The sequence below is a fragment of the Spermophilus citellus genome (genome assembly GCF_964194105.1).
Source record: "Spermophilus citellus genome assembly, chromosome: 17".
NCBI classification, from domain to species: Eukaryota; Metazoa; Chordata; class Mammalia; order Rodentia; family Sciuridae; genus Spermophilus; species Spermophilus citellus.
In genome coordinates this window covers 42948514-42960535 of record NC_138199.1, presented here as the reverse complement: position 1 = coordinate 42960535, position 12022 = coordinate 42948514, and the positions used below count along the sequence as shown (strand labels likewise).

The 12022-nt window shown below is 49.6% G+C and overlaps 1 protein-coding gene across 10 annotated transcripts in view; it reads left to right on the top strand.

The window, feature by feature from the left end:
* MSI2 (musashi RNA binding protein 2) overlaps nt 1–12022 on the top strand; it is a 367851-nt gene that overhangs the window by 228585 nt on the left and 127244 nt on the right. For all 10 annotated transcript variants that reach the window (XR_014019236.1, XR_014019237.1, XM_081270296.1 and 7 more), the window contains one exon: nt 3944–3992. Coding sequence is in view for 8 of the 10 variants with exons in the window: in XM_081270296.1 (XP_081126422.1) it covers nt 3944–3992 (49 nt within the window). In the remaining 2 variants the exon portion in view is untranslated. The remainder of the gene's footprint in view (nt 1–3943; nt 3993–12022) is intronic.

The window sequence follows — 12022 nt, the reverse complement described above, 5'->3', positions numbered from 1 at the left end:
GCCATTAGCTAGAATTTCTAATCAAGATTGGGTTGGCTGCATGAGGTACACATTAGCAGGAGTTTATCAGCTAGAAGGAAAGTTTGTATAACATCCAAGCTGAACCTGAATTTTTCCTACTTTGGGTGCAGGGGTAGCTTGATTGCCACTAAGAAATTCCTCTTCTTATTGTCTTTCCCCCACTTTCAGAATGTTACAGTGTAAATGTCCAGAAAAGGGGAATAACAGAGAGGGAGCTACTGCCAGCCACCCTGCAGTGGACCCTCTGAACGAGAGGTTTTGTCCATGTGTTGAACGTCGGTATATGTTACAAGAAGCAACCTCTGACCGGTGTCTTGTTTCCCACCCCTCAGAGGTGTGCACTGGAAAGAGGGGTCCATGGACCAGTAGCTGCAGTGGTAGATACCACTGAAATAGACACTCCTAGGGGGTGCCCAAGAGGCAGCTTTGCAAAGCCTGGGGTGACTCTGATGTGGATGAAATTTGACAACCTCTGTCCCAACCCCTCTGGCCCTGGAGACCCCAGCACAGCATAGTCTGGACCTCACCATAGCCAGAAATATACATACAGAACCTTTTGTCAGGACAAAGCCCAGCAGGGGTTGGGAGTGTCCCATTCCTATCCACTGCACCTTGTATTTTCATTCATGAGGGTATACCACTGAGGTACACCATACAGGGCTCTTGATAAACCTGCCTTTGGTTATTACCAGGTGCATCTTAAGGTTGGAGTAAGCCCTTCCCAAACATGCTAGGCCTATGCCAGGGCTTGAGACAACGCAAACTGAGGTTCAGACACCTCCTGTCCTCTCTCCCTCATGGAACTCACAAGACCAGTAGGCCTGCAGGTTTCCACATCTGGTACGAAGAAATCTATAAAGCACATGACACAGTAATGGCAGCGTCAGTCCTAAGGATGAGGCTGGTATCCCTTGAGGAGTATTGAACAAGGTTAATGGCATCTTCTACTCACGTCAGAAAAACTCCTGTTTGCAGCCCTCAGCCCTTTGGTGAAATTCCAGTCTCTGAATGAGGCCTGGCCTGTGACTTGGTGTTGACTCTGCACAGCCACCTCATCTACCTGGGGTTCACGTGTGTGTGTGCGCGCGCATGTGCATGAGACGGAGCCAGACTGAGGTGGTTACCCGCTTGCTGGCTGCAGGGTTGATACCGGTTACCTCAGCCATGCCCCTTACTTCCCCTTGATGGAGACTCACACAAGCTGCTTCTGTTTGATTCACATAGAACCGTGAGAAACAGTCCCATATGTGAGGCCGTGTTTTTCATTCTATTCAGTCTTTGTATATTCAAATTCTAGTTTCAGCTCTTGCTGTTCTGCCAGATTTCCATCGCATTGATGGCTTCTCTGAATTAATAAGTGTTTTGCAACCGCTGAAAAGTTTTCTCCCCCCAAGCACTGGGACTTATCCATATTGATTTTTTTCCCCTTTCTCTTTCCTCTCTAGCCACTTTCTTAGATGTTGTATTTTGTAAAGTGTTAATAGAATTTTTCTTTCACCCTGACACTATCTGTTGAGGGGGTCTTTTCAAGCCCCATTGTACAGCTGGACTACAGAGGGGGGGAGCCCTATTCTTTTCGACAATGGTTGCCCCTAAAACAGCCCCCGATCCTCCTCCACTCTCACCAGGGTGGAGGGAGCGTTGGGAAGCTGAGTAAGAAAATATCCAAACTTAGCAAGAAGAAGAGGGAGCCAATGACGCCCTGTTGAAAGGGGGTTTTGAAAATACTTTTTTTTTCATTCAAAATATTTATTTCCTAAGGGGATCTCAGTTGCTGTACCAAAACATGGCCAACACAGAAGGGGGGCTGTTTTCCTTCCCGTTAGGCATTTTCAGCTCAAAATAAGGATCTGGCAAGCATCTCAGAAAACTGTGGAGATGGGTGCGAAACAGATGTCCCATTTACCTGCCTGGTCCTCAGCAGGCCCTCTGGCCCCTGCCTGCACCCTAGGTGTTAGAATTCTCTTCCCATCCCAGGGTCTGAGTGTGAGCTGCCATATGCTCAAGTGTGACGACTCCTCTGAGCACAGACACACCAGTTGATCTGGTGCTTTTGCTGGAGCAGGGCCTCATAGGCAGGGTGGTTGTTGTGTGTTGTGACCTCAGCAGGGTCTGGAGGACTCCTCAGGTCGGCTTGGGATGGGCTCCCGGGAGGGGCCTGGGAAGGAACCCCTGTTTCATTGATCCCCAAACTGGCATCATCTACTCCTATCAGCTGGTGTCCGAGAGAGGGCAGTTCCCCACTGGAGGAGTCACCAGGAGGGCAAGGCTATTCTCCTCCCAGCAACTGACTTCAGGGGTGGGGACCAGGAGGGGAAGGCCCCAGGAACCCATTTGTTCAGGCCTGGTTGCTTAGCGACAGAAGGGGGGCCCTGCATCCAGAAGGGATTCTTAACCTGGCCAGTCCCTTCAGGGTTGGTGACTGGCTTGCCTACCTGCTCTCTCATTCTTACCTGGACTTTGCTCTTCCCTCTTTTTTATCTGATGACATAGAAAAATTTTAAGCCTCATTTTATTGCTTTGCCCAGTGTCCTCTCTGGCAGGAGTGAGGAATGAATAGCCTGTGATTCCTTTTCCCAGCTGCTTAGCTCAGGGTCCCAGGCTCATTTGTGAGCCTTTGAGCACAAATCAAGGGTGCTCAGTCCTTTTCAACCACATCCCTGGCCGAAACTGCTCCAGGGACAGAGCCCTTGGGCAATAGTTCTGTCCACCCACAATCCCTCAGGTCGGGGTATGTTTCTGCTGCAGCAGCCTTGGGCACAAAAGTGCTCACCTGGCCAGACCAGGTGCTCCCATAGTGAGTAGCTGGTTGATTAGGTCAGAGAACTGTGCTCCAGATGTGTCTTGTGAAACAAAGGGCTGGGCATAAACAAAAAGAATGGATTTCATTGCCAGATCTGGTTCTTTAAGAAGGAGTCTCTTGAGATGTTCATGGGAGTTGAGTGTGGATCCTGAAATCTTCCTACTAGAAATATCCCAAACAGTTACAAAATGTGTGGGGAGGGAGTCAGAGGATGACTTTGGTATTTTCCTTGATGTTTTCTGAAAGGTCCCAGCACCAATGTATGAGTTTGCTAAAGCTGCTGTAACAAAACACAGAAATTTGTTTTCTCACAAATCTGGAAGTGAAAAGTCCAACATCAAGGTGTGGCAGTGTTGGTCTCTTCTAGGGCCTGTCTCCTTAGATGACCTTCTTCGCCCTGTCTCTTCACTTGGCCTTTTTTCTGATGTGTGCCTGTGTCCTAATCCCTTCTTGTGAGAACACCAGCCATATTGGCTCAGGGCCCACTCTAATGACCTCATTTTAACTTAATTATTTCTTTAAAGATCCAATCTCCAAATATAGTCTTATATATAGTACTGAGGGTTAGGAGTTAAACATGTGAATTTGGAGGAGGATATAGTTTATCCGATAACAATCCAGATGTTTGAGTTCCATTGTTTATAATGGGAAACAATTTAAATATCTGTCAGAAGGGAAATAATTAAGTAAGCCATGGCATCTTGCTTCGTGAAATGCTATACAGTAAGCAAGATAGTATTTATGATGTAGCAACCTGGGAATTATTTGTGATTTTCTAATGTTACTGGTAAGAAAACACACACACACACACACACACACACACACTAAAACTAGGAAAGAAATTCCACATACAATATAATTTAGACCATATTAAACCATATATATTTTTTAAAGCAAACACTAAAAGGTAATACACCAGATGTTAGCTGTAACTGTGCTCAGTATTAAAATCAGCAGTATTTTTTCTTTTTATTTCTTGGTATGTTCAAATATTCTTTAATGAGCAACTATTATTTCCTGTAATGGAAACCGCCTCTTCCACCAACACCCAGTATAAGTATATATATAATGTATACTTTTTGAAAATTCCTAAAACAGCCTCTTTTCTGTGTTTTGCAGGTGGAGGATGCGATGCTGATGTTTGATAAAACCACCAACAGGCACAGAGGTAAGATGACCCCAGCATACAAAGTGTTTCCCTCCACCTTCTTCTAGCCTTCGCCTCCTCTCACCTCCAGAGTCACTGACAAATGATACAGGGAAGAGTTCAGAATGAAGCAGGGAGAGGTGACCATCTTTGAGGATCTGCATTCATGGAGGGCTATCAAAGCACAAAGAAAGCAGATAGTGGACAGTCAAAGCCCCCTTCTCTCTTGGCATGGGAACCTTGGTTAAATCACAGAGCTAGGCCAGCACCCGTGTTTATATACACCTTTCTGATCCTGGCTTTCTTAAATTCCTTGCTAACCTCAGCAGTAAGTGATCTTAGTGGAAATTATTCATAGCAATTACTCAATTGAGTTCTCAACTTGCATTGAAAGGAGGTGGTTTAGAAGCAGACTGTCCATCTAGAGATAGACCGAGAAGCCTTGTCTTGGGTTTGTTTGCCATGAATAGCGATTGCAGATGTGGAAAATACTCTGCGGCACCTCAGAACACTTACAGGAAGTCTGTACTTGTGTATGTTCTTTCCTGTGCTCCTCTTGTCTCATCCCTATTACAGAAAATGGGTCTCAACCTGTAGTTCAAGAACCTTTGAAATGATATGCACTTCTCTTGGGAAAGGACCCTTAGCATTGGACAGATTGCCCACGACTTCTCCAACCACCATCTCCCAGAAGAACACATTGAAATTATTGCTTTGAACAGAAACATTGGAGGAATCTAGAAAATCCTCCCCAGAGAGAGTAGTCAAAGGAGGTTAGGATTTAGCGTCTCATTCTCCTGTTCTCCGGAAGCCCCAGGTTTCTGGGGTTCCTATTAAGAGGGTGTTAATGAGCAAAGCTTCTGAAGGGGGAGGCAGGAAAGGGTGCAGGGTGTTCTCAAGGGAGGGATCTGTGGATGAGCCGTGTTTCCTTGCCACTTGGATTGCATTCCTATGTTTCTTGCGTTGTTTACATTCCTGCTGTCACCTGTGATTAGAAGCAGCTACCTGGTGCTAACTGTATGTCTTTCCTGTTTGGAGAAGGTAGCTGAGCAAAAACGGGGGGGGGGGGGGGGCAGGAGGAGTGAAGGGGGAGTGGCTGCTGGCGGGGGGTGGGAGAAGGCTGGGCACGTTCCCATTGTGCCTGGTAACCCAGCTTCTCATGTACCCAGCCAGAAGGACATAGTTGCAGAAAGTGTTTGTGGAGGGAAAGGGACCCACAGCGGGGGAGGGGGAGGGTGGTGAGTCTTTGTTTGGTGCATTGCTCTAGAGAGAGAGCTAAGAGAGAGAGGAGAGTGGTGATGGGCAGTTTGTAATTACCCTTGGACATCACCTGCAGTGTGTCCGTCCACCATTATGGATTCCAAAGCTCCTGTGGTATATGCACCATCCATTTGGGCCTTTGCAGAGCTGCAGGAGGCTGGTTGTAACTTTAGGGAAAAATCGCTTCACTTTTGTGCCTCAGTTTACTCATCTGTGACATAGGATTCTTGGGAGAGTGCAATGCCAGACACAGACTGGAATGAGTGTGAATGTTAGCTCTTGTTATTATCATTGTTGTCACCTCCATTTTGGGGGCTGAGGTAATCAAGGCTGGGAGGGTTGGTGGCTGATGTACCCCGTCTAGCAGGGGCTCAAACCCACGGCTGCTAATTCCAAATTCTGCTTTCCCTCTGTGATGTCCAAATCAATGGGCCAGGGTTGTTAAGAAGAGCATTTTCATCCATTTCTTTTCAAGGCGAGCATTGCCTTGCTGAACGTGGCACCCAGTGTTCAGCGTTAGGGTTCACAGACCTGGAAGGCTTCTGGGCGACCCCCGGGGATGATCTTGTTCTTTCTTTCTTCTTTATGCCCCCCTCTCCCCTGTGCTGGTTTCCCCCAGGACCTCAAGCCTGCTAAGCACATGTTCTACCACTGAGCTACCCACCCAGCCCCATGACTTTGTTGTTTGAAGGTCAGTGGGAGAAATTGGTTTTGATCTGCTCTGCACCCAGCCCTTTCCACCGTGTCATCATCTCCTCAATTCTCACAGTGACACAGGGACAGAAGTTTGTTATCTAAGAATCCTGAGAAGGCCAGTGACTTGTTGAGGTCCCACAGGTAGGAAGTGGCAAAGATTCACTCAGGATATGGGACTTCTGGGCAAAGGCCCAGAGGATGCCAGAAAAAAATTCCTTACCGCTAACCAGAGCCTCGTGCAGGAGGTGAAACCGCCTCTCTGTTTCCAGAGGGGAGAAAGACAGGAAGGCACTGGGTGTAGCGGTGGGGTGACAGTCCATCCATGACTGGTGGGGCAGATATTGCCTGTTAGGAGGTGGAGAACTCTCAGTGCTAGGGCTCAGAGTGGCTTCAGGATGTCCTCACTGACCCTCTGGAGTCCAGACTCCAGTGGGCATTGGGGGAAGATTGGGCAGAGCCTGGTGAGCAGGCCGAGCCTGTGTGAGCAGTTAAGCCCCCTGTGGTAGATGCAGGACCAGCACTATGATTTATGGGGCCCAGACCAAGAGGAAAGGTGGGGCCTCTTTAAAAAAAATGATTAAGAATTTCGAGGTGACCACAGAAGATTAAACCAGGCAGAACCTTCTGAGCAGGCCATGTGCAGTTGCTTAAAACTGCACACCATCAAGCCGGCCTGAGTGGATGCAGCCTGTGAGCCCCTGTGTGGTGCTGGTGGGTGAGGGAAGAGCAGGCAGGGGGAAGGTGTGCTGGGAAGTTTCTAGAAGAAAGGCCTAGCACCCGCCTCCCTTCTCCCCAGGGTCCTTTCTGTGCAGGTGGAAATTTTACCCTTGAATACATTTTCCATCCCCTCAGAACAGCCCAGGAGGAGCTTCTCTTGGCCTGGATGCTAAAGCCGGGGCCCTGAATTTCAGAGCAGTAAGGGAAGCAGCGAGAAAAGAGCACATCACTGCAGAAGCACAAGGCATGTGTATAGAGCACAGGCCCCACACCTGAGGCCTGAGGGAGTGTGCACTTGGAATCAGGTGATGAGCACAGGAGAATGAGATAGTCCTGTAGCCACCATGCTGCAGCCTCACCTCCACCTGCTCAGTGTTCAGCCTGCTGTCATCTCATCAAGAAGGAACTACTTCTACTCCTCCCCCTCCTCCCCCTCCTCCCCCTCCCCCTCCTCCTCCTTCTCCTGGGGATTGAACCCCAGGGCCTTGTGCATGCTGGGCTAATGCTGTACCACTGAGCTGCATCCCCAGCCCCTTTAAGAAGCCCAGCCATGATCCAGAGTGCTGTCACACACACAGCACAGTGGGCACTTCATTAAGCCTCTCACCCGGCCCTGTTGGGCAGCTGGGGTACCAGTTCATCCTCAGGCCCAGAATGTTGACCTCTAGGTGTGCCCTCAGAGCCAGAGCACCACAACTTGAGGGAAACTGAGCCCACTTGGGCCATACTCAACATTAGGAGCCAGGGGTCAGGGCAGAATTTCCACTCTTGCCCCTAGTGGCCACCTCCTGTCCCTGCTCGGTGTTGTCCCTGTGTGAGCGGGGATGCCCTCAGGTACATCTTGTGGCCTCGCTAGGACTGAGGGAGAGAATCCTGGGCATGGGAGACCACGAGCCTTCCCTGCATGTGTTTGCTGTGTCCCGCCAGCAGGCTGAGGTCAGAGCTCGGCTTCCGCCTCACACTGTGGAGCGGTACAAGTGTGGGGTCTTCCCATCCCCGAGGAGCACGGCTGGCACTCCCCTCGCTGTGTGATGCACTCTTCCTAACCAACATCTGGGGTTCTTCCTTGAGAAAACACAGGAGCTAGGATTGAGGAACCCCAGGACCCCAAGTACTTGTCTGGACTTTAGCTTTTGAGCCACTGAGGATTTTTTTTAAACTTTTTAAAAAAATTTATAAGGTGGGGTGGTGTGAGCAGTTGTTGCAAATGGGGTTCCCCAGAAAGGTGCCTTTGAGAGGGGACATGGGGTATAGGAGATTTATTAGAACATGCTTTTGATTGGGAGTGAGGGAGGGAGAAGTCACCCTGTGGTCCCAAAATGGGGTGGTCCTTCCCCTGTCCCCCCTGAGGTGAGAGAATCCTTTATATGCGCTTGATCAGTCACTGGATGCAGCTACCAGTGAAGCTGCTGTGACCTGGTTTCGTTGTGCTGGGGAACTATTGTAGGGGACCTATAGCTGGGACTGTCCCCTAGCCGCACTCCCAGCAGCTGGGGAAGATTTCCCTCGTTCTAGAAGACTATCCGGGCCTTCTGTCACCACACCCGCCATGGTTTCTGCCATTGTGGCTTCTGTGGCTGTCTAAGCAGGCCAAGTCAGCCATCTTAGTGGACGTAGCCAGTGCTCTCCGTGCACTCACCATACAAGTGCTGAGCCAGCGCATACCTGCACACGGGGCTGAATTGTAGGGCAAGTGGCCACAGGTGAACCAAGTCACCCAGAGTCGCAGGCAGGTGGATGCAGAGCTGGGACTTCATCGGCCTGTCTGACCCGCTGCCCAGGCTCTTAGCCACTTTGCAGGCCTGGTGCTATGTGAGGCCCTTGTGAAAAAGCAGTGGAGTTGGTGACATCAGGAGCTGGAGCATTTCCTCTGCACCCCAGGCCTTCCTGCTGGACCACAGGGCTATCTATTTCCAGATGGAGAAATTAAGACACATACCGACTGAGGATGACATTTAGCAGGCTCCTGGAGCCACACAAGTTGCTGAGCTACTGGTAGAAGCTGGGACCGTCCTTGGCCCTGCCCATCACTTCATCCCTTGAGACAATTTGTGCCCAAGGGGGAGAGAGGGAATGGTGGCTACCTCAGTCATTTCATTTGCTCTCTAAAAGTTGTTAGAGGTGGTCTGAAAAATACTGGGCGGATCATCAAAGGATTTAAGCATAGCGGGTGCTGTGCAGGGAGTTTATCAGGGAGTTTATCGCTTTATCCTTGCAAAACTCAGATAAGATCTTGAAGTCAGCAGTAGGTATTGATCCTGAGGTGGGGCTGAGTGGGGAGGGGCAGGGAGAGAGGAAGCAAGGTGCTGTCCTTCTAATTTGGTCTTTTGCTGGCAGGAGCTGGGAATGGAGAGCCACGGGAGGGGGGCGGGGGGGGGAGGGGGACGGACACGAAGACGGGGACAGGGTATCCCTGTTCTCTGCATGATCCCTGCAACCTAGGCCCTGCCTGAGAAAGTGGAATGTGGATGTGTTGGTTGCTGAAATAACATCCTACTCTTACTTCCTTTTGGGGAAGGGAGTCCTTCAGCGTAAGGGTCACTCAGGGGTACCTCAGCCCATCCCTCCCTCTGACCCCAGGCCCTGGGCTCCTGAATCCCACTGTGCTGGGCTGATTGGGGACCAACGGGAAATGAGCAGTAAGTCTCTGAAGCTCATCACATAGTCTGAATGGTTTCTGGCCACGGACATCCCTGTAGCTGCCATTACCCAGTGGACCTGTTGGCTGTGGAACATTGCCAGTGGCGAAGGAACAGGATACACTGAGAAAAAATAAAGATCAGTGTGATGGATGACTTCTCCCGACAGTCAGCAGTCACTTATTAAGTGCAGTGCTAATGGCTTTGGAGAGGAATAGCAGTCCCCCAGACAGCCCCCCAGCCTCCCAAAGGGCCCCTCCCCTAAGCCACCACAGCAAGCCCTTGGACAGAGAGGGTCCTTTCCCAGGGTGGTTAAGCCTTATCTGGAGCTGGGGAGGTGCAGGAGTGGCAAATCCAGCCAGAGGAAGGGACTCTCCACACACTCACCTCAAGGGCATTGGGCCCAAAGCCTGGCTTCTTCCTTGAAGCTTGCTCAGAGTTTCCGTCCCGAAAGCCATTGGCCAAGTTTAAGGTCTCCATAATTTGCGTAATCAGTTTATTTATTAAAATGGTGCCAGTAAGATGTAACTGAAGCTGTGATAGAAGATAATGCTTTTCTAAGGAGAAAAAACAGCCCTTAATGTCTTGAATACCTGCCAGACACTCACTTTTGAAATTGACCTCTGAAGTCCCGATTGACTCTTTCATGTATACTATATAAAGATGATTAGGAATCGCACGGTAATTATTATTTGGGTTTTTTTTTTTTTTTTGGTGCCTATTTCTCAAAAAAAAAAAAAAGTAGAGGGGGGAGGCATGTAAGAAAAGTTACTCGAAGGCGTAAATTAAATTTAAAAATTTTTTAAAGCATTTCTTCATTCATAAGTGTAGAATGTCAAAGACAATGTAAGTGTGGTTTTCCTGATGAAATTCTGGTTTTCTGGTTTCAATTACCTGGGGAAGCTGTCTGAGGTTTACAAGCTGCAAATGTGACTTTGTGGGCTGGAGGAAGGAAGGGTGTCTGACCTAAGTTGAGTCTAAGAGAAGGGTCAGTGGGGTGCAAAGCCTAATGAGGTTATGTAGCATCTCAGCTGGGAGCGACACCTGAGCTGACGTGATAAGAGGTCGCTCTGCAAAATTCCAGTGCTCACAGTGCCCACCCTGGGGATCTAAGCAAGATATGCTGCCGGTGTGCCCTACTAGAATTGTGCCAGTGGTAATTTCTCACCTCTTGAATCTGCTTGCATCCTTGGTGTTGGTGGCAGATAGTGCTAAGTACCCATCAGATTCTGTCCCAGGTCTCAGGTGTGTTCATGGGTTTATTAAAAACCTGTAAACCAATAGTCATCGCTATTGGTATTGTTCCAAATGCTGCACCCAAATTGGAATCCAGTTAACAAGAAAGCAGCCAGTCTGTTGTAGACCACCCACAACTGAGGGTCTTGGTCTCACAGAGCTCTCAATCTAGTCTGTAGTGTGATGTAGCGCCCCCCCCCCCCACCCCCCAAAAAAATGTCAATTAGGCTATTAGGCAAGTATGGAGTCTGGATGGGGTTAGGTGAAAATCCTGTTCTCAGAGTGGGCCTCTCCCAGTGTGGGGCAGCTGCTTAGGAAAAGCATTGCCAAACCCAGGGATCTAGGGGAGGATGCTCAGGATGGGGCAGAAAGGCCATAAGACCGCACCTCCTGTGCTCCAGCTTAGACAACAGGGGAGTAGGGATGTGGATGCCTTTGGGTACTTGAAGAGAGTCTGTTGGAAGCTGTGTGCAGTTCAGTTGGAATGAGGGAGAGTCCTTGAGTCCAACAGAGGCAAAAAAGGGACAGTTGCTTCCTTTCTGCTAGATTCTTAGGACCCCAGGTTCTGTGCCTACAGTGGGGTGCATTTGAACACTGAGGCTGTATGAAGGGCTGGGCGTGCTGTGTCCCCCACCATGCAGGGCACAGGGGCCTTGTGACTCCCTCACAGGGCTCCCCAAAGGCCCCACCCCCGTGTAGCTCTGAGGGGGAGGTGGGACAGGCTGAAGAGCCGCAGCCTCTATCCTGAGCCGAGGATCAGAGACCAGCCCCAGCCCCAGAGCTGTCTGCAAATTTTATTTTCTCGTTAAATAAACACCATTAGCCTTCCCGAGAAATTGGTGCAAACATGACCTCGCAAATAACCAATTAAAAGGGCAGGGTTGAAGGGGAATGAGAATTTGAAAACATGTAAAGGAGGCCATTAGAAATTCCTGTAGATGCCCCAGCCCTGGCAACATTGATCTGAGACCTTAATTTTATTTCTGACAGGAAACCAAGGACTGGGCTTTAATTTTTTTTTTCCCCTGAGCTAACTCAATTCCGGAAGCGCCCATTCCGGCGCTGTCTCTGGAGATATTAATCAACACAGTAGCTCGGTTTCTGTTCACCTGCTTTTCTTTGCAGACAGGGAGTGATACAAAGCCCTCTACTCCTTAGCAACGGGGCTGGGGACAGGGTGCCCAGGGCCAGCGGGAGCAGCAGAGCCAAGGGGAATTAGCATCCTGGGGGAGCTGCGTTTTTCTTTAGCCAAAGTATAAATCTTAAACTTCTTTCCTTTGGAATAAAAGCCCTGGCACCAAAAGGGCGGTGAGCTAATGGGCCTTCCTGCCTTCCCCTGGCTGTGGCCCACGGAAGCAGAAAGGGAGTGGGCTGAGGGTCAGAAACTTCGCTGACCCAGAAATGGTTTTTTTGTGGAGAGGGACAATGCATCTTTTGTTGGGTCCCGTTCCCATGGAGGCGGAGGCCCCGGCTCTCACATGTTCTGAGAGCTCGGTGAGGGTG